The 26,857-nt window shown below is 42.6% G+C and overlaps 1 protein-coding gene across 1 annotated transcript in view; it reads left to right on the plus strand.

The window, feature by feature from the left end:
* Window positions 1–2,266: 2,266 nt before the first annotated feature.
* LOC139765787 (glutamate receptor ionotropic, kainate glr-3-like) overlaps window positions 2,267–26,857 on the plus strand; it is an 84,343-nt gene continuing 59,752 nt past the window's right edge. The window contains exons 1-3 of the mRNA XM_071693581.1: window positions 2,267–2,353; window positions 8,764–8,922; window positions 25,005–25,152. Coding sequence (XP_071549682.1) covers window positions 2,291–2,353; window positions 8,764–8,922; window positions 25,005–25,152 — 370 coding nt within the window. The 5' untranslated portion in view covers window positions 2,267–2,290. The remainder of the gene's footprint in view (window positions 2,354–8,763; window positions 8,923–25,004; window positions 25,153–26,857) is intronic.

A 26,857-nucleotide genomic window follows, 5' to 3' on the forward strand; every position in this document is an offset into this window, starting at 1 on the left:
CAAGGAATAGAGTGAATTATATCGATGTGGTATACCGGGGTGGACGTGCTGTCAGTGGATTGAACCAGGGCATGTGAAGTGTATGGAGTAGACCATGGAATGTTGTGTGGGGCCTGGATGTGGAAAGGGAGCTGTCGTTTCGTTGCATTATTACATGACAGCTAGAGACTGAGTGTGAACGAATGGGGCCTTTGTTGTCTTTTCCTAGCGCTACCTCGCACACATGAGGGGGAGGGGGTTGTTATTCTATGTGTGGCGAGGTGGTGATGGGGATGAATAAAGGCAGACAGTATGAATTATGTACTGTGTATATATATATATATATATATATATATATATATATATATATATATATATATATATATATATATATATATATATATATTTTTTTTTTTTTTTTTTTTTTATACTTTGTCGCTGTCTCCCGCGTTTGCGAGGTAGCGCAAGGAAACAGACGAAAGAAATGGCCCAACCCCCCCCCCCCATACACATGTACATACACACGTCCAGACACGCAAATATACATACCTACACAGCTTTCCATGGTTTACCCCAGACGCTTCACATGCCTTGCTTCAATCCACTGACAGCACGTCAACCCCTGTATACCACATGACTCCAATTCACTCTATTTCTTGCCCTCCTTTCACCCTCCTGCATGTTCAGGCCCCGATCACACAAAATCTTTTTCACTCCATCTTTCCACCTCCAATTTGGTCTCCCTCTTCTCCTCGTTCCCTCCACCTCCGACACATATATCCTCTTGGTCAATCTCTCCTCACTCATTCTCTCCATGTGCCCAAACCATTTCAAAACACCCTCTTCTGCTCTCTCGACCACGCTCTTTTTATTTCCACACATCTCTCTTACCCTTACGTTACTTACTCGATCAAACCACCTCACACCACACATTGTCCTCAAACATCTCATTTCCAGCACATCCATCCTCCTGCGCACATCTCTATCCATAGCCCACGCCTCGCAACCATACAGCATTGTTGGAACCACTATTCCCTCAAACATACCCATTTTTGCTTTCCGAGATAATGTTCTCGACTTCCACACATTTTTCAAGGCTCCCAAAATTTTCGCCCCCTCCCCCACCCTATGATCCACTTCCGCTTCCATGGTTCCATCCGCTGACAGATCCACTCCCAGATATCTAAAACACTTCACTTCCTCCAGTTTTTCTCCATTCAAACTCACCTCCCAATTGACTTGACCCTCAATATATATATATGTATATATATATATATATATATATATATATATATATATATATATATATATATATATATATATATATATATATATATATATATATATATATATATATATATATATATAATATATATACATATATATATATATATATTATCCCTGGGGATAGGGGATTAAGAGTACTTCCCACGTATTCCCTGCGTATCGTAGAAGGCGACTAAAAGGGGAGGGAGCGGGGGGCTGGAAATCCTCCCCTCTCTTTTTTTTATAATTTTCCAAAAGAAGGAAGAGAGTGGGGCCAGGTGAGGATATTCCAAAAAAGGCCCAGTCCTTTGTTCTTAACGCTACCTCGCTAACGCGGGAAATGGCGAATAGTTTAAAAGAAGAAAAAATATTCAACGAATACAAAAGTAACGAGTGTGTATGACTTGTAGGTAAAAGAGCATGTAAACGGATAATGCTCAGTGTCTTGCGCTTTCTTGTAATACACTGTTTAGACTGAGTCAAGAAAAAAATAATAAAAGAAAGCCCTACAGTACAGTAGACCATCCTGGGTACGCAAGGCAAATGAGTCAAGAGATATGTCAATGAATCACGGCACAGTTTGCCCTCGAGCACTTCACCTCGCTTAAGTACATGATCAGGTTACAGTATTAAGATTGTGATTGATATTTTGACGTTTCTGATTCAGTATTTATTCACCTCAGAGATTTTGTTCATCCAATGGACTGGAGTAAGGCTAGGCTTGTCACAATACCTACCTCAGTAATTGATAGAAATATTGTTGAATGGTATTTTTCCAGACAGTTAGCGTATCAATATGAATTAAATTGTTTTTTCTTTAAATTCAATTTGTCAAAGAAATTGTAAACATATTTCCCAGAACATAGATTAAGCTGATCTTCTAACATGATTCATTTACCTGTCTGTTGACTCGTGCCAGAGAGAGAGAGAGAGAGAGAGAGAGAGAGAGAGAGAGAGAGAGAGAGAGAGAGAGAGAGAGAGAGAGAGTTCAAAGTTATATGCCTTCCTCCTTGCCAGGTACGAGCTGGTTCCACAACTGGACAGCATGTGGGGCGTCAGGCTACCTAATGGCTCCTGGACTGGCATGATGGGCCGAGTCCACAGACAGGTTAGTACTGCACACACACACACACACACACACACACACACACACACACACACACACACACACACACACACACACACACACACACACACACATACAGAGGCAGAGGTACAGAGATGTGCTCCCGGACTTAAGAAAGCTTTGCTAAAAATTTTGGTGGGTTTATTTCCAGCAGGAGTACCATGTACAAGTACTGGGGGTAAGTGTAGTGTGAAGATCCCTTACTGATATTAGATAATGGACATTATGTCTTATTGTCTAGATTGTAAGTTCAGTAACACTGCGAGAACGAAGACTGTTTTCAAATCGAATGCCTAGAGTTTTGCCAACCAAAGCAAAACAAAATGTTTAGATACTCTGACTCCAAAGTATCTCCAGATAATGAATTTTGTGACCGGCTGACCTGGGGAGATTATGTGTCTAAGATCATACACATCATTGTCACCGCGAACAACACGTATGGAAAACCAGATGGCAACAATGACAACTGTTATCAAGAAAAATAAAGGCCGGATAAATTCTATTCTTATCCTATTTGTATGGCAAAAAATTATGTTGATCTTGTTCTTACTAATATGGGGTGCAGTTGGAGACCTGAAGCTCTACCTGAAACAGGATAACAAGAGGACACTGGAATAAAGCAGAGCAATTAGTCCAAGTTCTTCAGACTGCAGACCTCTGGGGGCAGTCAAGTTAAAGCCAATGTCACATACTAATACTACTCAAGTTTTCGTTTCTTTTCAACTTCATGTTTATACAGAGGTCCATATAACAGAGAGTATCACTAGCTGGCAGTGGCGATAAGATTTACGGTAGAATAAAGCAAGAGGATGAGATAAGACGTATCACCTGAGAAGAAAGGTTTGGACGAGTTAGTTCAAATGATTAGAACGGAAACACGATAAGAGATGAACACAATTAGATTAGGAAGAGATCATGAGAGGTATCATGAGATGAGAGCAGATCATGAGGGGCGTCATGAGATGAGAGGGGATCGTGAGAGGTGTAATGAGAGGGGATTATGAGAAGTGTCATGAGATGAGAGGGGATCATGAGAGGTGTCATGAGAAAGGAACTCAATAAACTGAAAATCAAAATAGATAATCCTGAACACAGAGAAGGTCGGAGGGAGCTATTCCAGATGTTCTAGAGGCTTTATGACGAGGGGAAATGTGCATTACACAGAGTACAGAAACCAATGAAAATAATGGCTCCAGAGGTGCAGTTTCTGTGGCTGATCAAGAGTCTCGGGGTATGTTGACTGATGTAGTGAGGCAGGAGCCTGGGGCACTAGGACTGAGGTGCTGAAGGCATTGTAAGGCTGCAGAAAGAATAATATGTCCTGTTAGAGATGGAGCAGTCAGCAAAATTTATGATCCGGTGGATGAAAAGTTCAGAAAAGTGAAGAGCAGACAAAATCAGTGTTTGTCTGCAAATATGAAGATTACAGAAAATGCTAGAAGCACAAAGGCTGGTGGATCAAAGCTGATGGACTTCGATGCAAGGTGTGTGGCATCTAGATTAGGAAGATTAGTCAAGCAGGAGTTCGATAGACGTAAATGTTTGATCAGTTTTGAATAGATGAAGAACAAACAACATAAAGAGGAAAAGTAAAAGGAAAAAGAAATGCCCATTAAAGAGTTAAGGCGACAAAATAATTAACAGTTGCAATTTCTCTGATGAAGAAGAATATTAGCAGTTATAATCTAGACGACCCATTAACGTTACGTTTGATTTGGAGCCATCCAACCAGGAGGTACTTACCCCAGGCGGCTATGAAACCTATAAGCGTAATACGTCGAGGGATGAGAAGGGAAATAAAGCAAACAATGCAGTCAGAAGGAAAAATACGAGGAAAACACCAAATTAGGAACGAAGATAGATTACCCTCCCCAACACTGCAGGCAGGTTAGGAATGTAAGGCGATGATAGTGTTAAGCTGAAAGCACTGTGGCAAATGTTGATGGATCAGTGATAAAGGCGGAGAGTTGGAATCTAAGGAACGCTTAGGAGAAACCGCACCTAATTATGTTGTAAGTATGGGAACTAACTTTCTAAAGAGATGAGATCTCATGTTTGTCTAGATGGGTAAGGATAGTAAGGAGGACGAGGGAAGATAAAGGAGGAGGCTTGGGTCTCCTGACAAGAGACAACTTTGAGTTTCAGGAAACAGTAATAGACATATTCAACAAATACCTAACAAGATGGGTAACTGGAGGAAAAAGTGCATAGTAGTGTTGATGATGTATAACTTTCCGATATTTTGAACGATCAGGAATTATGACAACAACGAAAGAACAGTCAGGGTAGTACATGAAGCAGTAAAACATGCATATCTTAAAGATGGTATAGTACTGATGGGCGATTTCACTCATGAAAAGATAGACTGGCAGAATGCAGATTCTCATAGCAATAGAGTATCATGGAGATACAACTTCTAAGAATGTGTTCAGGAAAATTTCTTATACCAACTTGTCGGTCAACATGTTAGTATAATAACTAATACACTGTCATAACTTAATCTTATCTTCACACCATACATGAAACACGAAATGAAAAAAGGAATCATTTAATGCTTAACACGGATTACATGGTAAATGAAGAAGTTACAACAGATGAATCAAGACTTTAGACGATGATTTGATCGCAGAAACTACCAAAGCTTAACAGTTTCTATGATAACTTATATTGAGAGACGGAATCTGGAGTCAAGGAACCAGAGCTCTGCGATGAAAGATAATGTGATATTCATAATGATGGAATGAAAATACATGTATCTCCAGCCTCAAACACAGAGGGAAAGTTAAGTAAGAGGGAAGAATAGTTTCATCAACAAGGCAAGGGAACTTCGATCGGGAAGATGTAGGCGACATTCCAGCAAGCCAATATACGACTTTTATAAGAGAGCAAAGAACGACTACTGCAGGATAGAAAAGAAAGAGCAAAGAAACATTGAAATGAATATTCTGGACATGACGGAAGAAAATTCAACATTCATGAAAATCTTCAGGAGCAAAGTGTCACTTAAAGAGCAGTTGATATGACGAAAGGGATTATGAGAGTAGAATTATGGTGGATAATGTTATAAGGAAGTGTAAAGAACTGGATACAAGTTCGGAATCGTTTCGACAGTGGAAGACATTTTAGCCCCAACACTAGTGTGATGGGGAGGAGATGAGGCTTTGGAGAACACTGAAATCTCTAGGAAAGACATTAGCAGAACATTGAAAGGTCTTGACCTATACATGGCTTATGGAACAAATCAGATTTCAATATATCTACTGAAGATATGTGTAGATACACTGGACAGACACACCTCTTGAAAGACATTCATTTTTTTTCGCTGAAGTATGGAGTACTGCTCACGGTGGCTCATCGTCCTCCTCTTTGTTTTCTGCAGTGGATTTAAGTAATTCTCCGTCTCATCAATTATCCTGGCATCACATATTGCGTGTTAGTTGAAAACGCTAACTGCTCGAATATGATCGCTCCTAATTGGGAAATAACTATTCGATTACAAGTAATCGGATAACCTTCGTCTCACACCCATGAGCGACGAGGTCTACACTGGACAAACTCCATTAGGTTCACATTACCAGCAGACAGAACCTCGCCGTACAAAAGTGGAGACATATCATAACACGGATATGGTGCATATGAACACGTACTTTCATAGAAGACATTACGGGCGTTCATAGTCTACCGTTATCGTTCCCGACTACTAAGCAAAAGGTCCTGGATTCCATCCTGGATTCGATCCTGGCTGTTGGAGGGTATTATGTGTGAGGATGTACAAAAGAAAGCGGCAGGAGGTCAAGAGAAATGTGCAAGAGGTGAAAAAGAGGGCAGATGAGAGTTGGGGTGAGAGAGTATCATTAGAATTTAAGGAGAATAAAAAGATTTTTGGAAGGTAGTACATAACGTGCGTAAGATAAGAGAACAAATGGGAACATCGGTGAAGGAGACGAATGGGGAGGTAATAACAAGAAGTGATGAAGTGAGAATGAGATGGTGAGTATTTTGAAGGTTTGTTGAATGTGTTTGATGATAGAGTGGCAGATTGCTTTGGTGCTTTGGTCGGGTTGGTGTGCGAAGTGAGAGGGTCAGGGAGAATGGTTTGGTAAATAGAGAAGTGGTAGTAAAAGCTTTGCGGAAGATGAAAGCCGGCAAGGCGGCGGGTTTGGATGGCATTGCAGTGGAATACATTAAAAAAGGGTGTGTCAGTGCTGTTGATTGGATGGTAAGGATATTCAGTGTGTGCATGGATCATGGTGAAGTGCCTGAGAATTGGCGGAATGCATGTATAGTGCCATTGTACACAGGCAAAGGGGATAAAGGTGAGTGTTCAAATTACTGAGGCATACGTTTGTTGAGTATTCCTTCGAAATTATATGGGAGGGTATTGATTGAGAGGGTGAAGGCATGTACTGAGCATCAGATTGGAGAGGAGCAGGGTGGCTTCAGAAGTGGTAGCGTATATGTGGATCAGGTGCTTGCTTTGAAGAATGAATGTGAAGAATACTTAGAAAAACAAATGGATTTGTATATAGTAATAATGGATCTGGATAAGGCATACGACAGGGATGATAAAGATACTTTGTGGTGGGTTGTAAGAGTATATGGTGTGGGATGTAAGTTGCTAGAAGCAGTGAAAAAATTTTACCACAGATGTAAGGCATGTGCACGAGTAGGGAAAGATGAAAGTGATTGGTTCCCAGTGATTGTCGGCTTGTGGCAAGGGTGCATAATGTCTCCATGGTTGTTTAATTTGTTTATAGTTGGGGTGATTAAGAAGGTGAATGCAAGAGTCTTGGAGAGAGGGGCAAGTATGCAGTTTGTTGTGGATGAGAGGGTACGGGAAGTGAGTCAATTGTTCTTCGCCGATGATACAGTGCTGGTGAAAAAATGCAGAGGTTGTTGACTGAGTTTGGCAAAGTGAGTGAAAGAAGAAAGGTGAGAGTAGATGTGAATAAGAGCAAAGTTATTAGGTAAAGTAGGGTTGAGGGACAAGTTAATTGGGAGGTAAGTCTTAATGGAGAAAAAGTGGAGGAAGTGAAGTGTTCTAGATATCTGGGAGTGGATTTGGCAGTGTATGAAATCATGGAAGTGGAAGTGAGTCACTGGTTGGGGAGGGGGTGAAGGTTCTGGGAGCGTTGAAGAATGTGTGGAAGGCGAGAACGTTATCTCGGAGAGCAAAATTGGTTATGTTTGAAAGAAAAGTGGTATCAACAATGTTATATGGCTGCGAGGCATGGACATTAGATAGGGTTTGCGGAGGAGAGTGGATATGTTGGAAGTGAAATTTTTGAGGACAATGTGTGGTGTGAGGTGGTTTGATCGAGTGAGTAATGAAAAGGTAGGAGAGATGTATGGTAATGAAAAAGTGTGGTTGAGAGAGCAGAAGAATGTGTGTTGAAATGGTTTGGTCACATGGAGAGAATGAGTGAGGAAAGATTGAGGAAGAGGATGTATTTGTCAGAGGTGGAGGGAACGAGAAGTGGGAAACCAAATTGGAGGTTGAAGGATGGAGCGAAAAAGATTTTGAGCGATCGGGGCTTGAGCATAAAGGAGGGTGAAAGGCGTGCAAGGAACAGACAGATCTGTATACTGAACCATATAAGACATCATCAGCGAGGTCATCAGCAGTGATGACCTCGTCACGGCGACGACCAATAGAGGTGATCCGCACTGCCCTCGTCAGGGTTGCCCAGACATGTTATGTGGGATTAAGGTCAGGTGATTTAGAAGGATGTGGCAGTAGAGTTATAAGTGGATGTTGCCCAGACCATTCCTGAACGACCCGACCACTAGTGTGCATTGAAGTGTTGTCCTGAAGTAAGTAAAAAGTAGAGATTGAGGACGTTTCATCAGAATAATTGCTGCTCCATAACAATTTTCACGTCACCTGCTGGTCTTCCTTGGGGGGTTGTGCAGCGGAGCTGCCCAGGCCTGCGGTGGTTCCTGGTGGCATCTGTGTCTTGGTAGCGACCATCCTAGCGTGGGTGTTGACACGCCAGGCCTCCGCGAAAGCTCTTCCAGTTCCCCCCCCCCCGTGAAGGATGACACACCTTGCTGGCACACCTTCTGAACACTCCATAGTGAATGTCATAATCTTCAGAATTTACAGTACTGACTCGCATGGTGATCCAGATTTTAGCCATCCACAAAGTCTGCCAGTATTGCACTTATAGTAGCTGACCGTAAGTGAATCTAATACATGCCTGCTATTTGGAACAATTCATTTTTAGTGCACTGGTACAAATCATGCAAGTTTGGGGACTCCACAAACTTGTTCACATTTTTTTCTGCCATAATTGTATTTCTTTTTTTTTTTGCACGCAAAACAATAAAGATTTTGGAAATCTAAGACTAATGCTGTGTCAGGATTTGTAATATATTCCTTCGTTCACCAGGAGGTGGAGATGGCCCTGGGTCCTTTCACAATAACCCCTCAGAGGACCAACATCTGTGACTTCTCCATCCCTCTGCGTCATGAGAACTTTGCTATCCTCACCCCACGACCTGACCTGCAAAACGACATGTCAGGCATCTTGAAGCCATTCACTCTCCAGGTATGTTATATGAGAGGATAATGTGGACGTTTTTCATGATAGCTGAGAAGGCATGAGGATGAAGCCCAGAATAGTCGTCGTCAGAGAAGTGTTATGACGAAATCCAAACTCGTCGGTGTCAGAGTGAGGATAAAGAACAGGCTCTTTGTCATTAGAGAGGTAGTGAGGACATAGGCTACGGGCAATGCAGCCCTAATCATGGCCATTTCATTATACACACACACACACACACACACACACACACACACACACACACATATATATATATATATATATATATATATATATATATATATATATATATATATATATATATTGGAAAGTATCACAATTTTGCGAGAGATCAAGATATTCTTATGAGTCCACGTGGAAAACGAAACACGATAAGTTCCCAAGTGCACTTTCGTGTTATAATCACATCTTCAGGGGAGACACAAGAGAGAAATAAAAGTCAGTTGATATACATCCAAGAGACGAAGCTAGGACGACGTTTGGTAAACATGTGGTTGTTCTAAACATACAACGAGCGTTGATAAACTTATCATTTTACAAATTTAATCAACAATAAAGTTATCTAATTTGTACAGACCATCACTAATATAAAGACTAAAATTCTTTGTGTATTTAATGATAGTAGATTCAATGATAATTCTCTTGGTAATAGAGTTAATAACTGACATGGCATTACTCCAGTCAACACAATGATCATAGTTTTAAACGTGATTAAACAAGGCATTTGATTCTTGTCCCGTTCTTATACTATATCATGTTGCTTAAGTCTAACAGAAAGATGCTTACTAGTCTGACCAGCATAGAATTTATCAGTGCCTTGTATTTATCCCCTCCTTGTATTTTAACTTTCTAAAAGAGGAAACAGAAGAAGGAGTCACTCGGGGAGTACTCATCCTGCTCGAAGGCTCAGATTAGGGTGTCTAAATGTGTTGGATGTAACCAAAATGAGAAAAAAGGAGAGATAAGTAGTATGTTTGATGAAAGGAACCTGGATGTTTTGGCTCTGAGTGAAACGAAGCTCAAGGGTAAAGGGGAAGAGTGGTTTGGGAATGCCTTGGGAGTAAAGTCAGGAGTTAATGAGAGGGCAAGAGCAAGGGAAGAAGTAGCACTACTCCTGAAACAGGAGTGGTGGGAGTATGCGATAGACTGTAAGAAAGTAAAACTGAAAGTGGTTGGAGAGAGATGGGTGATTATTGGTGCATATGCACCTGGGCATGAGAAGAAAGATCATGAGAGGCAAGTGTTTTGGGAGCAGCTGATTGTGTGTGTTAGTAGTTCTGATGCACGAGACCAGGTTATAGTGACAGGTGATCTGAATGCAAAGGTGAGTAATGTGGCAGTTGTGGGAATAATTGGTGTACATAGGGTGTTCAGTGTTGTGAATGGAAATGGTGAAGAGCTTGTAGATTTATGTGCTGAGATAGGACTAGTGATTGGGAAAACCTTGTTTAAAAAGAGAGATATACATAAGTATACGTATGTAAGTAGGAGAGATGGCCAGAGAGCGTTATTGGATTAAGTGTTAATTGATAGGCGCGGGAAAGAGAGACTTTTGGATGTTAACGTGCTGAGAGGCGCAACTGGAGGGATGTCTGATCATTATCTTGTGGAGGCGAAGGTGAAGATTTGTAGAGGTTTTCAGAAAAGAAGAGTGAATGTTGGGGTGAAGAGAGTGGTGAGAGTAATTGAGCTTTGGAAGGAGACTTGTGTGAGGAAGTGCCAGGAGAGACTGAATACAGAATGGAAAAAGGTGGGAACTAAGGACGTAAGGAGAGTGGTGGAGGAATGGAATGTATTTAGGGAATCAGTGATGGGTTGCGCAAAAGATGCTTGTGGCATGAGAAGCGTGGGAAGTGGGCAGATTAGAAAGCGTAGTGAGTGGTGGGATGAAGAAGTAAGATTATTAGTGAAAGAGAAGAGAGCGGCATTTGGACGATTTTTGGAAGGAAATAATGCAAATGGGTGGAATATGTATAAAAGAAAGAGGCAGGAGGTCAAGAGAAAGTTGCAAGAGGTGAAAAAGAGGGCAAATGAGAGTTGGGGTGAGAGAGTATCATCAGATTTTAGGGAGAATAAAGAGGTGTTTTGGAAGGAGGTAAATAAAGTGCCTAAGACAAGGGAACGGAACAAATGGGAACTTCAGTGAAGGGGGCAAATGGGGAGATGATAACAAGTGGTGGTGATGTGAGAAGGCGATAGAGTGAGTATTTTGAAGGTATGTTGAATGTGTTTGATGATAGAGTGGCAGATATAGGGTGTTTTGGTCGAGGTGGTGTGTAAAGTGAGAGGGTTAGGGAAAATGATTTGCTAAAAAGAGAAGAGGCAACAGGGAAATTTTATGGGAGGGTATTGATTGAGAGGGTGAATGCATGTACAGAGCATCAGCTTGGGGAAGAGCAGTGTGGTTTCAGAAGTGGTAGAGGATGTGTGGATCAGGTGTTTGCTTTGAAGAATGTATGTAAGAAATACTTTGTATGTAGCATTTATTGATCTGGAGAAGGCATATGATAGAGTTGATAGAGATGCTCTGTGGAAGATATCAAGCATATATGGTGTGGGAGGCAAGTTGTTAGAAGCAGTGAAAAGTTTTTATCGAGGATGTAAGGCATGTGTACGTATAGGAAGAGAGGAAAGTGATTGGTTCTCAGTGAATATAGGTTTGCGGCAGGGGTGTGTGATGTCTCCATGGTTGTTGAATTTGTTTATGGATGGGGTTGTTAGGGAGTTGAATGCAAGAGTTTTGGAAAGGGGGGCAAGTATGCAGTCTGTTGTGGATGAGAGAGCTCGGGAGGTGAGTCAGTTGTTGTTCGCTGATGATACAGCGCTGGTGGATGACTCGTGTGAGAAACTGCAGAAGCTGGTGACGGAGTTTGGTGAAGTGTGTGAAAGAAAAAAAGCTGAGAGTGAATGCGAATAAGAGCAAGGTTGTTAGGTACAGTAGGGTTGAGGGACAAGTCAATGTAAGGTAAGTTTGAAAGGAGAAAAACTGGAGGAAGTGAAGTGTCTTAGATACCTGGGAATGGATTTGGCGCAGCGGATGGAACCATGGAAGCGGAAGTGAATCATAGGGTGGGGGAGGGGGCGAAAGTTCTTGGAGCGTTGAAGACTGTGTGGAAGTCGAGAACATTATCTCGGAAAGCAAAAATGGGTATGTTTGAAGGAATAGTGGTTCCAATAATGTTATAAAGTTGCGAGGCGTGGGCTATGGATAGAGTTGGGCGGAAGAGGGTGGATGTGCTGGAAATGAGATGTTTGAGGACAATATATGGTGTGAGATGGTTTGATCGAGTAAGTGATAATAGGGTAAGAGAGATGTGTGGTAATAAAAAGAGTGTGGATGAGAGAGCAGAAAAGGGGGTTTTGATATGGTTAATCACATGAAGAGAATGAGTGAAGAAAGATTGACCAAGAGGATATATGTGTCAGAGGTAGAGGGAACGAGAAGTGGTACACCAAATTGGAGGTGGAAAGATGAAGTGAAAAAGTTTTTGAGTCATCAGGTCTGAACATGCAGGAGGATGAAAGGAGTGCAAGGAACAGAGTGAATTGGAACGATGTGGTATATCGGGGTCGACGTGCTGTCACTGGATTGAACCAGGGCATGTGAAGCGTCTGGGGTAAACCATGGAAAGTTTTTTGGGGCCTGGATGTGGAAAGGGAGCTGTGGTTTCGGTGCATTATTACATGACAGCTAGAGACTGAGTGTGAACGAATGTGGCCTTTGTTGTCTTTTCCTAGTGCTACCTCGTAAACATGAGGGGGAGGGGGTTGTTATATCATTTGTGCCGGGGTGGCGATTGGAATGAATAAAGGGAGATAGTATGAATTATGTACATGTATATACATATATGTATATGTCTATGTGTGTATAAATATGTATACATTGAGATGTATAGGTATGTATATTTGCGTGTGTGGACGTGTATGTATATACATGTGTATTTGGGTGGGTTTGGCCATTTCTATCGTCAGCTTCCTTATGCTACCTCGCTAACGTGGGAGACTGCGACAAAGCAATATATATATATATATATATATATATATATATATATATATATATATATATATATATATATATATATATATATATATATATATATATTAGAAAGGATCACAAATTTGCGCGATTAAGATATTCCTATGAGTCCACGGGGAAAATGAAACACTCTAAGTTCCCAAATGCACTTTCCTATAATAATCACATCATCAGGAGAGACATAAGAGAGAAATAAAAGTCAGTTGATATACATCGAATGGACGAAGCTAGGAAGCTATTTGGTAAACATGTGATTCTCCAAAATATTCAACGAACGTTCATAAACTTATCATTTTACAAATTCTATCAACAATAAACATGTTTACCAAATGGCTTCCTAGTCAACTGACGTTTATTTCTCTGTTGTGTTTCCCCTGATGATATCATTATTACACGAAAGTACACTTGGGAACTTATCATGTTTCATTTTCCCCATGGACAAATAGGAATATATATATACCTGCTGCCTTAATTCATTCCCGTCGCCACCCCGCCACACATGAAATAACAGCCCCCTTCCCCGGACGTGTGCAATGTAGCGCTAGGAAAAGAAAACAAAGGCCACATTCGTTCAAACTCAGTCTCTAGCCGTCATGCATAATGCACTAAAACCGCAGAACCCATTCCAGATCCAGGCCCCACAAAACTTTCCATGGTTTACCCAAGACGCTTCACATGCCCTAGTTCAATCCATTGACAGCACGTCGACCCCGGTATACCACACCGTTCCAATTCACTCTATTCCTTACACGTCTTTCACCCTCCTGCATGTTCAGGCCCCGATCGCTCAAAATCTTTTTCACTCCATCCTTCCACCTCCAATTTGGTCTCTCACTTCTCGTTCCTCGACCTCAGACACATATATCCTCTTCGTCAATCTTTCCTCACTCATTTTCTCCATGTGACCAAACCATTTCAAAACACTGTGTTCTGCTCTCTCAACCACACTCCTTTTATTACCACATATCTCTCTTACCCTTTCATTAGTTACTCGATCAAATCACCTCACGCCACATATTGTCCTCAAACATCTCATTTCCAGCACGTCCATCTTCCTCCGAACAACTATAGCCCACACCTCGCAACCATATAACTTTGTTGGTACCACTATTCCTTCAAACATACCCATTTTTGCTTTCCGAGATAATGTTCTTGCCATCCATACATTTTTCAACGCTCCCAAAAATTTCGCTCCTTCCTCCACCCTGTGACTCACTTCCGCTTCCATGGTTCCATTCGCTACCATATCCACTCCCAGATATCTAAAACATTTCACTTCCTCCAGTTTTTCTTCATTCAAACTTACCTCCCAGTTGACGTGTCCCTCAAACCTACTGTACCTAATAACCATGCTCTTATTCACATTTACTCTCAGCTTTCTTCTTTCAAACACTTTGCCAAACTCAGTCACCAGTTTCTGCAGTTTCTCATCTGAATCAACTACCAGCGCTGCATCATCAACGAACAACGACTGACTAACTTCTCAAGCTCTCTCATCCAGAACAGACTGCACACTTGATCCTCTCTCCAAAACTCTTGCATTTACCTCCCTTACAACCCCATCTATAAACAAATTCAAGAACCATGGAGACATCACGCACCCCTGCCGTAACCCGACATTCACTGAGAAACAATCACTTTCCTCTCTTCGCACTCGTACACATGCCTTACATCCTCGATAGAAACTTTTCACTGCTTCTAGCAACTTGCCTCCCACACCATATATTCTTAATACCTTCCACAGAGCATCTCTATCAACTCTATCATATGCCTTTTGCAGATTCATAAATGCTACATACAAATACATTTGTTGTTCTAAATAATTTTCACATACATTCTTCAAGGAAAACACCTGATCCACACATCCTCTACTACTTCTGAGACTTGTTCTTGTCCTGTCAACAACCCCTGACTTAACTCCCTTGAGCATTACCCCGCCACACATGAAATGACAACACGCGCGCGAGGTAGCGTTAGGAAAAGACAACAAAGGCCACATTCGTTCACACTCAGTCTCTAGCTGTCATGTATAATGCACCGAAAGCTCAGCTCCCTTTCCACATCCATGCCCACAAAACTTTCCATGGTTTACCAAAGACGCTTCACATGCCTTGGTTCATTCCAATGACAGCACGTCGACCCCGGCATACCACATCGTTCCAATTCACTCTATTCCTTGCACACCTTTCATTCTCTTCATGTTCAGGCCCCGATCGGCCAAAATCATTTTCACTTCATCCTTTCACCTCCGATTTGGTGTACCACTTCTCGTTCCCTCCACCTATGATACATACATCCTCTTCGTCTATCTTTCCTAACTCATTCTCTCCATGTGACCAAACCATTTCAAAGCACCCTCTTCTGCTCTCTCAACCACACTCTTTTTATCAAAACACATCTCTCTTACCCGCTCATTACTTACTCGATCAAACCACCTCACAAACATTTGTCCTCAAACATCTCATTTCCAACACATCCACCCTCCTTCGCACAACCCTATGTATAGCCCACGCCTCGCAACCATATAACGTTGTTGGAGCCACCATTCCTTCAAAATACCCATTTTTGCTTTCCGAGATAATGTTCTCGCCTTCCACACATTTTTCAACGCTCCCAGAATTTTCGCGCCCTCCCCCAGGCTGTGACTCACCTCCGCTTCCATGGTTCCATCCGCTGCCAAATCCACTCCCAGATATCTAAAACACTTCATTTCCTCCAGTCTTTCTCCATTTAAACTTGCTTCCAATCCAGCACGTGTCCCTACCCTACTGTACCTAATAATCTTGCTCTTATTCACATTTACTCTCAGCTTTCTTCTTTCAAACCCTTTGCCAAACGAAGTCAGTAGCTTCTGCAGTTTCTCATCCGATTCAGCCACCAGCGCTGTATCAATAGCGAGCAACAAGTGACTCACTTCCCAAGCCCTCTCATCCACAACAGACTGCATACTTGTCCCTCTCTCCAAAACTCTTGCATTCACCTCATTAACAACCCCCATCCATAAACAAATTCAACAGCCATGGAGACATCACGCACCCCTGCCGCAAAACGACATTCACTTGGGGCCAATCACTTTCCTCTGTTCCTAATAGTACATATGCCATACATCCCCGATAAAAACTTTTTACTGCTTCCAGCAACTTGCCCTCCAAACAATATACTCTTAACCCCTTCCACAGAGCATCTCTACAAACTTTATGATATGCCTTCCCTAGATCCATAAATGCTACATACAAATCCATTTGTTCTTCTGAATATTTCTCACATACATTCTTCGAAGGAAAAACTTGATCCACACATCCTCTACCACTTCTGAAACGACACTTCTCTTCCCCAATCTATACATGCCTTCACCCTTTCAGTCAATACACTTCTATAAAGTTTCCCTGGAATACTCAACAAACTTATACCTCTGTAATCTGAACACTCACCTATATCCCCATTGCCTTTGTACAATGGCACTATGCCTGTATTCCGCCAATCCTTAAGCACTTCACTATGAGCCATACATACACTGAATATCCTCACCAACCAATCAACGACACAGTCACCCACGTTTTAATAAAATTCCACTGCAATACCATCCAAATCAGCCGCCTTTCCGGGTTTCATCTCCCGCAAAGCTTTCACTACATAGTTTACCAAATCATTCTCCCTATCTCTCACTTCGCCAGAGAGCGTTATTGGATTATGTGTTAATTTATAGGCGCGCGAAAGAGAGACTTTTGGATGTTAATATGCTGATAGGTGCAGCTGGAAGGATGCCTGATCATTATCTTGTGGAGGCGAAGGTAAAGATTTGTAGAGGTTTTCAGAAAAGAAGAGAGAATGTTGAGGTGAAGAGAGTGGTGAAAGTAAGTGAGCTTGGGAAGGAGACTTGTGTGAGGAAGTACCAAGAGAGACTGAGTGCAGAATGGCAAAAGGTGAGAGCCAAGGACGTAAGGGGAGTGGGGAAGGAATGGAATGTATTTAGGGAAGCAGTGATGGCTTGCGCAAAAGATGCTTGTGGTATGAGCGGCGTGGGAGGTGGGCAGATTAGAAAGGGTAGTGAGTGGTGAGATGAAGAAGTAAGATTATTAATGAAAGAGAAGAGAGAGTCATTTGGGCGAGTTTTGCAGGAAAATAATGCAAATGAGTGGGAGATGTATAAAAGAAAGAAGCACGAGGTCAAGAGAAAGGTGCAAGAGGTGAAAAAGAGGGCAAACGAAAGTTGGGGTAAGAGAGTATCATTAAATGTTAGGGAGGATAAAAAGATGTTTCGGAAGGAGGTAAATAAAGTGCGTAAGACAAGAGATCAAATGGGAACATCGGCGAAGGGGGCTAATGGGGAAGTGATAACCAGTAATGGTGATGTTAAAAGGAGATAGAGTGAGTATTCTGAAGGTCTGTTGAATGTGTTAGATGACAGAGTGGCAGATATAGGGTGTTTTGGTCGAGGTGGTATGTGAAGTGAGAGGGCTAGGGAGTATGATTTGGTAAACAGAGAAGAGGTAGTAAAACCTTTGCAGAAGATGAATTCTGGCAAGGCAAAGGGTTTGTATGGTATTGCAGTGGAATTTATTAAAAAAGGGGGGTGAATGTATTGTTGACTGGTTGGTAAGGATATCTAGTGTATGTATGACTCATGGTGAGGTCCCTGAGGATTGGCGGAATGCATGCATATTGTGATTGTACAAAGGCAAAGGGAATAAAGGTGAGTACTCCAATTACAGATGTGTAAGATTGTTGAGTATTCCTGGGAAATTATATGGGAGGGTATTAATAGAGAGGGTGAAGGCATGTACAGGGCATCAGACTGGGGAAGAGCAGTGTGGTTTCAGAAGTGGTAGAAGATGTGTGGATCAGGTGTTTGCTATGAAGAATGTATGTGAGAAATACTTAGAAAAGCAAATGGATTTGTATGTAGCATTTATGGATCTGGAAAAGGCTTATGGTAGAGTTGATAGAGTTGCTCTGTGGAAGGTAAGTTGCTATTAGCAGTGAAAGTTTTATCGAGGATTTAAGGCATGTGTACGAGTAGGAAGGGCGGAAAGTGATTGGTTCTCAGTGAATGTCGGTTTGCAGCAGGGGTGCGTGATGTCACCATGGTTGTTTAATTTGTCTATGGATGGGGCTGTTAGGGAGGTACATGCAAGAGTTTTGGAGAGAGGGGCAAGTATGTAGTCTGTTGTGGATGAGAGGGCTTGGGAAGTGAGTCAATTGCTGTTCGCTGATGATACAGCGCTTGTGGCTGATTCGTGTGAAAAACTGCAGAAGCTGGTGACTGAGTTTGGTAAAGTGTTTGATAGAAGAAAGCTGAGAGTAAATGTGAATAAGAGCAAGGTTATTAGGTACAGTAGGGTTGAGGGACAAGTCAACTGGGAGGTAAGTTTGAATGGAGAAAAACTGGAGGAGGTGAAGTGTTTTAGATGTCTGGGAGTGGATTTGGTAGCGGATGGAACCATGGAAGCGGAAGTGAGTCACAGGGTGGGGGAGGGGGCAAAAGTTCTGGGAGCGTTCAAAAATGTGTGGAAGGCGAGAAATTTATCTCGGAAAGCAAAAATGGGTATGTTTGAAGGAGTAGTGGTTCCATGAATGTTATATGGTTGCGAGGCGTGTGCTATGGATTGAGTTGTGCGCAGGAGGGTGGATGTGTTGGAAATGAGATGTTTGAGGACAATATGTGGCGTGAGGTGGTTTGATCGAGTGAGTAATGAAAGGGTAAAAGAGATGTGTGGTAGTATAAAGAGTGTGGTTGAGAGAGAAGAGGGTGTTTTGAAATGGTTTGGTAACATGGACAGAATGAGTGAGGGAAGATTGACGAAGAGGATATTTGTGTCTGAGGTCGAGGGAACGAGAAGTGAAAGACCGAATTGGAGTTGGAAGGATGGAGTGAAAAATATTTTGAGCGATCGGGGCCTGAACATGCAGGAGAGTTAAAGGCGTGCAAGGAATAGAGTGACTTAGAACGATGTGGTATACTAGTGTCGACGTGCTGTCAGTGGATTGAACTGGGGTAAACCATGGAAAGTTTTGTGAGGCCTGGGTGTGGAAAGGGAGCTGTGGTTTCGGTGTATTATACATGACAGCTAGTGACTGCGTGTGACCGAATGTGGCGTTTGTTGTCTTTTCCTATCGCTACCTCGCGCGCATGCGTGGTGAGGGGGGGGTTGTCATTTCATGTGTGGAGGGATGGCGACGTAAATGAATAAAGGCAGCAAGCATGAATTATGTACATATGTGTGTATTTATATGTATACGTTGAAATGTATAGGTATGCATATGTGCGTGTGTAGACGTGTATGTACATACATGTGTTTGTGGGTGGGTTGGTCCATTCTTTCGTCTGTTTCCTTGCGCTACATCGCTGACGCGGGAGACAGCAACAAAGTATAATGGAAAAGAAAAAAAAGAATATATATATATATATATATATATATATATATATATATATATATATATATATATATATATATATATATATATACATATATATATATATATTCCTGGGGATAGGGGAGAAAGAATACTTCCCACGTATTCCCTCCGTGTCGTAGAAGGCGACTTAAAGGGAAGGGAGTGGGGGGCTGGAAATCCTCCCCTCTTGTTTTTTTTCCTTTTCTTTTCTCAAAGAAGGAACAGAGAAGGGGCCAGATGAGGATATTCCCTCAAAGGCCCAGTCCTCTGCTCTTAACGCTACCTCGTTAACGCGGGAAATGGCAAATAGTATGAATATATATGTATATATATATATATATATATATATATATATATATATATATATATATATATATATATATATATATATATATATATATATATATATATATATATACAGAGAGAGAGAGAGAGAGAGAGAGAGAGAGAGAGAGAGAGAGAGAGAGAGAGAGAGAGAGAGAGAGAGAGAGAGAGAGAGAGAGAGAGAGTATCATTGAATTTTAGGGAGAGTACGAAGACGTTTTGGGAGGAAGTAAATAAAGTGCGTTTGATATGTGAACAAATGGGAACATTGGTGAAGGGGGCTAATGGAGAAGTGATAACGAGTAGTGGTGATGTTATAAGGAGATAAAGTGAGTATTATAATAGAGTGGCAGATATAGGGTTTTTTGTTCGAGGTGGTGTGCGAGGTGACAGGGTTAGGGAGAATGATTTGGTAAACAGAGAGGAGGCAGTAAAAGCTTTGCGGAAGTTGAAAGCCAGCAAGGCAGCGGGTTTGGATGGTATTGCGGTGGAATTTCTTAAAAGAGGGGGTGACTGTGTTGTTGACTGGTTGGTAAGGACATTTAATGTATGTATGACTCATGGTGAGGTGCCTGAGGATTGGCGGAATGCATGCATAGTGCCATTGTACAAAGGCAAAGGGGATAACAGTGAGTGCTCAAATTACAGAGGTATAAGTTTGTTGAGTATTCCTGGTAAATTATTTGAGAGGGTATTGATTGAGAGGGTGAAGGCATGTACAGAGCATCAGATTGGGGAAGAGCAGTGTTGTTTCAGAAGTGGTAGAGGATGTGTGGGTCAGGTGTTTCCTTTGAAGAATGTATGTGGGAAATACTTAGAAAAAGCAAACGGATTTGTATGTAGCATTTATGGATCTGCAGAAGGCAGATGGAAGGTATTAAGAATGTATGGTGTGGGCGGCAAGTTTTTAGAAGCATTGAAATTTTTTTATCGACTATGTAAGGCATGTGTGTGAGTGGGAAGAGAGGAAGTTGATTGGTTCTCAGTGAATGTCGGTTTGCAGCAGGAATGTGTGATGTCTCCATGGTTGTTTAATTTGTTTATGGATGGGGTTGTTAGGGAGGTGAATGCAAGAGTTTCAGAGAGAGGGGCAAATATGTAGTCTGTTCCAGATGAGCAGGATTGGGATATGAGTCAGTTGTTGTTTGCTGATGATACAGCGCTGGTGGCTGATTCGGGTGAGAAACTGAATATGGTGACTGAGTTTGGTAAAGTGTGTGAAAGAAAAAAAGCTGAGAGTAAATGTGAATAAGAGCAAGGTTATTAGGTACAGTAGGGTTGAGGGACAAGTCAATTGGGAGGTAAGTTTTAATGGAGAAAAACTTGAGGAAGTGAAGCATTTTAGATATCTGGGAGTGGATTTGGCAGCGGATGGAACCGTGGAAGCGGTAGTGAGTCACAGGATAGGATAGGGGACGAAAGTTGTGACGGGAATGAATAAAGGCAGCAAGTATGATCTATGTACCTGTGCATATATGTATATGTCTGTGTATGTATATATATGTATGCCTGGAGATGCATAGGTATGTATGTGTGCGTGTGTGGACGTGTATGTGTATATATGTGTATGTGGGTGTGTTGGGCCATTCTTTCGTCTGTTTCCTTGCGCTACCTCGCTAACGCGGGAGACAGAGACAAAGTACGATAAATTAATATAAATACATAGGTATGTTTTATTCATGTATTTTATTGCACTTTGTTGCTGTCTACCACGTTAGTGAGGTAGCGCAAGGAAAGAGACGAAAGAATAGCCTAATCCCCTCAAATGCACATCTATATACATCAACGCCCACAAACGCACATATTCATACCTATACATTTCAAAGTGTAAGTACATATACATATACATATATACACATGTACATATTCATAAATGCTGCCCTCATCCATTTTCGCCGTTACCCCGCCACACATGAAATGGCAACCCTCTCCTCCCGCGTGCCCGCGAGGTAGCGCCAGGAAAAGACAAGAAAGGTCATATTCGTTCACACTCAATCTCTAGCTGTCATATGTAATGCACCGAAACCACAGCTCCCTTTCCACATCCAGGCTCTACAAAACTTTCCATAGTTTACCCCAGAAGCTTCACATACCCTGGTTCAATTCACTGACAGCACGTCGAACCCGGTATACCACATTGTTCCAATTCACTCTATTCCTTGCACTCCTTTCACCTTCCTGTATGTTCAGGCCCCGATCGCTCAAATTCTTTTTCACTCCATCCTTCCACCTCCAATTTGGTCTCCCACTTCTCGTTCCCTTCATCTCTTACACATATATACATTCTGTCAATCTTTCTTCGCTCATTCTCTCTATGGGACCAAACCCTTTCAATATACCATCTTCTGCTCTCTCAACCACACTTTTTACATTAACACAAATTTCTCTTACTCTTTCATTACTTACTCGATCAAACGACCTCACACCACATATTGTCCTGAAACATCTCATTTCCAACACATCCACCCTCCTGCGCACAACCCTATCTATAGCCTATGCCTCACAACCATGTAACATTGTTGGAACCACTATTCCTTCAAACATACCCATTTTTGCTCTCCGAGATAATGTCATCGCCTTCCACATATTTTTCAACGCTCCCAGAACCTTGGCCCCCTACCCCACCCTGTGACTCACTTCCGCTTCCATGGCTCCATCCGCTGCCAAATCCACTCCCAGATATCTAAAACACTTCACTTCCTCCAGAGTCTCTCTATTGAAACTTGCCTCCTAATCTACTTGTCCGTGAACCCCACTGAACCTAATAACCTTGCTCTTATTCACATTTACTCTCAGCTTACTTCTTTAACACATTTTACCAAACTCAGTAACCAACTTCACCAGTTTCTCACCCGAATCAGCCACCAGCGCTGTATCATCAGCGAACAACAACTGACTCACTTCCCAAGCCCATTCATCCACAACAGACTTCATACTTGCCTCTCTCTCCAAAACTCTTGCATTCATCTCCCTAACATTACTCAGTCCATCCTGGCCACAACATCTCTCAACGCGAAACTCATTCCATGCCTTGCCATCACTAGCCATCACACCTCTTAACGCCACTACTCACTCCATCTTGGCCATCTTACCTTTCACCACCACTACTCACTCCATTCCTGGCCACCACATCTCTCCCTGCCACTACTCACTTCATCCCTACCAACACACCTGTAATCACTACTTCTCGCTCCCTCTCTTGCCACCACATCTCTCACCCTCACTATTTACTCCACCCTGGCCATCACACCCCTTACCGACACTACTCACTCCATCCCCTGCAACCACACCTCTCACCCCTACTACTCACTCTATCCTGGCCACCACAACTCTCCTCGCCACTGCTTACTCCATCCATGACTATCACACCTTCTACTGCAACTACTCACTCTTTGCCTCGCCATCAAACCTCTCAACACCACTACTCACTCCATCCTGGCCAACACACCTCTTACCAACACTACTCACTACATCCCTAGCCAACACACTTATCCCTGCCACTACTTACTCTACTTCTGGCAACCACACCTGTCACCACCATTACTCACTCCAACCCTGACCAACGCCACTTTTCACTCCTTCACTGACCATCACAACTCTCACCTACCACTACTCACTCCATCCCTGGCATACACACCTTTCACTGCCACTACTCACTCCATCCCTGGCTACCACACCTCTCACCTCTACTACTCATTCCATACCTGGCCACCACATCTCTCTCCTTCACTTCTCAGTCCTTCTCTGGCTACCACACCTCTCCCCGCCACTGCTCACTCCATACCGTGCCACTGCTCACCTTGCCACTACATCTCTCACCAAAACTACTCATTCCACCCTGCCCACTACATTTCTCCCCAACAAAACTCACTCAGTCACTGCCCATCAAAACTCTCCCCGCCACGACTCACTTCATCCCCTGCAACAACACCTCTCAACGGCACTACTCACTCCACACTTCTCCCCTTCACTGTTCAATCCTTCACTCGCTACCACACTTCTCACTGCCACTACTTACTCCATCCTTGGCCATCACACCTCTTATTGCAACTTCTCACTCCATCATTGGCCACCACACCTCTCACCGCTACCACTCACTCCATCCCTCGCCGCCACACGTCTCCCTGCCACTACTCACTCCATCCTGGCCACCAAACCTCTCGCTATAACTACATACTCCATCACTGGCCCCAGCACCTCTCCCCGCCACTACTCACTCTATCCTAGCCACCACGTCTCTCATCGGCAAAACTCACTCTACCCTTGGCCACCACACATCCCCCGGCCACTACTCACTCCATCCCTGGCCACAACACTTCTCATCACTACTACTTACTTCTTCCCTGGCCACCACACCTCTCCGCCACTACTCACTTCGTCCTGGCTACCCCACCCCTCGCCGCCACTACTCACTCCATCCCTGGCCATTACACCTCTCACCGCCACTATTAACACCATCCTCGCTACTACCTCTCTCACCGCCACTATTCACTCTGCTATGGCCACCGCACCTCTCCCTGTACTAATCACTCCATCACTGGCTCTCGCACCTCTCCAAGACATGACTCACTAAACCCTAGCAATTATATTTCTCCCTACCACTGCTCAATCCATCCATGGCCAACACAACTCTTACAACCAATACGCACTTAATCCCTGGCCAGCGCGCCTCTCCCTGTCACTACTCACTCAATTCCTGGCCACCGCCACAACTCACTCCATCCCTGGCTACCACACCCTCTCTCACCGCCACCTCGCCCTACCTCCATTGCTCACCATCACCATCCCTCTCTCTCTCTCTGGTTACCATACCCTCCCTTATCCCCGTCACTCCATCCCATTCTGGCTACCGAAACCTCCCTCATCGCTATCACTCCCTCTTTCCCTGGCCACGACATTGTGAGCAGTGAATTGCATTGTCTTAAGGTTCAGTCATTCGTCCAGTCATTTTTCCCTCTCATTACCCCCTCATATTACCGGTACAGCCTTCCCGCTCATTAATGAGACATTATCTTAAATCTACCTCATCCCACCCGCCTGCAGCTTCTATCGTACCGAGGAAATGGATGAATCATGTATTGGGGCTTAGTTACCATGTCTCTGGCATTTTTCTCGCCGAGTGCACAGACTGGAGACAAAGACACATGAGAGCCTATTTATAGTATTGATTGAGAGTCTCGCAAGTTTTCAGTATTGCTACCATATTGAAAGTACCTGTAGAATGACGTCATTCACTTGTTGTTCCCATTTTGAGTTGGTTACAAAAGTTGTGTCAGGTGAACCATTCATCTCTTACGATCTCTCTCCTCAACAGGTGTGGCTGCTGATCCTAGCCAGCTTACTAGGCGTCAGCAGTACCATGGTGTGTGTAGTATGGTCTGAGGGCAAGATCTTCAAGCTAGTGACGAGAAATGTGGTCACAAAGTCTCTCACTTGGATGTTACTTACACTTACACAAGAAAGTAAGTCTCACAAGTACAAGACCATCGTTTACCTCAATATCTAATTTGAAATTGATCAAGCATCTTCAAACATGTCTAAGTTACTTAAAGCGGAAATTTTCATTCATGCTGTTGATGAAATCGGGAAACATGATCACAGTCTTTCCAATTTTACATAAAATTCATCTGCAACTAACTCTGTCCATGAGTCACTGAGTAATGATACCTCGTATGCAGGTCTCACCAGCATGTCCTTTGGCATCTGGAGAGAGAGTCCACCTGGAAGTGTTATAGAGTTAAATAGTATACAGATGTTCCTTTACTGCTACATGCTATAACACCGACTCCATGGTTTAATTGCCTTATCTATATGAGAGGAGTTTATCCGAGACTTTCTCGTTTAGAAGCAGATAAATTTCTTTCTCGTTTGGTCTGCAATTCGCTCGAGTAAGTGCATCTAGAAAGGAAAAATGATAATGAAGTAGAAAAGTTAGATGAGGATGAATCTGGAAAAGTGATGTGGATTTTGTTACTGAAAGGCAGTGGAATATACACCAAAGTGATTCATTAGTGAGAATTATGTACTCGGACAGTGGCCATACAGATGAAGAGAATACCTTCCAGCCCGCTGGGAAGACCTGACGGCTCGCAGAAGTTTAATAAAAGGAAATCGACTCAATACAATAGGTTTGGAGCACTGGATGGTCGGGGATTTCTTCGTTACTGATCAGGACAAAGAGTTCTGTGTTAAAGGAAATGGAAGAAGTTTGTCCTTTCCTGGTACTAGAATGCGAACATAAGAACATAAGAAGTGAGGACACCGCAAGAGGCCTATTGGCCCATGCTAGGCAGGTCCTGAGTCTGTCACCCTACAACCGACCGCCTGAACCCATAAACACATCCAACCTTCGTGAAAAGCTATCTAAAAACCAAGCTTCCACTACTGTACTTGACAGCTTGTCCCATAAATCTACTACCTGATTCCCGAATCAATATTTACCCACATTCGACCTGAATCTATTTTTCTCTATTTCAGATCCATCATCTCTTCTCCTACCCGGTGGCGCCATTCTAAGAATTTTATTCAAGTTACCTTTACTAATGCCCTTCACCCATTTCAAAACCTCAGTCACAACCCCTCTAGCCCTCCTCCTCTTTTTAACCTTTCTTCATAACTGAGACTTCTAATTCCAGGGATCATTTTTGTCATTCGCCTTTGTACTCTCTCTAAATAATCTATATCAACTGCATAGTATGGAGCCCAAAACTGTACGGCATAATCCAAATGTGGTCTCACCAACACCAGATAAAGTTGCAATAATACTCTGGGAGTTCTATTGCTAACCGTACTATTAATGAACCCTAACATCCAATTAGCCTTATTACACCGCTTTGATACATTGCTGCCGCGGCTCAAGATCTTTGCTCATCAGTACTCTTAAATCTCTCTCGCATTCTGGTTTACCAATAGTAATATTATCCAGTTTATAATCAGTGTTCCTGTCTTTACCCACACTAAGTGTTCTGCATTTATTCATGTTGAATTCCATTTTTTATGTATCCGCCCATTCTGATAGTCTATTTTAGTCCATCTGCAAATTCACTGAATTGTCATCTGAGACACTACGGCCCCTATTTTCGTATCATCAGTAAATCTACTTAAGTGCCTGGTAATTCCCATATCGAAATCGTTAATATAAATAGCGAACAAGAGCGGTGCCAAGAC

This window comes from Panulirus ornatus, chromosome 56, assembly GCF_036320965.1.
Source record: "Panulirus ornatus isolate Po-2019 chromosome 56, ASM3632096v1, whole genome shotgun sequence".
NCBI lineage: Eukaryota > Metazoa > Arthropoda > Malacostraca > Decapoda > Palinuridae > Panulirus > Panulirus ornatus.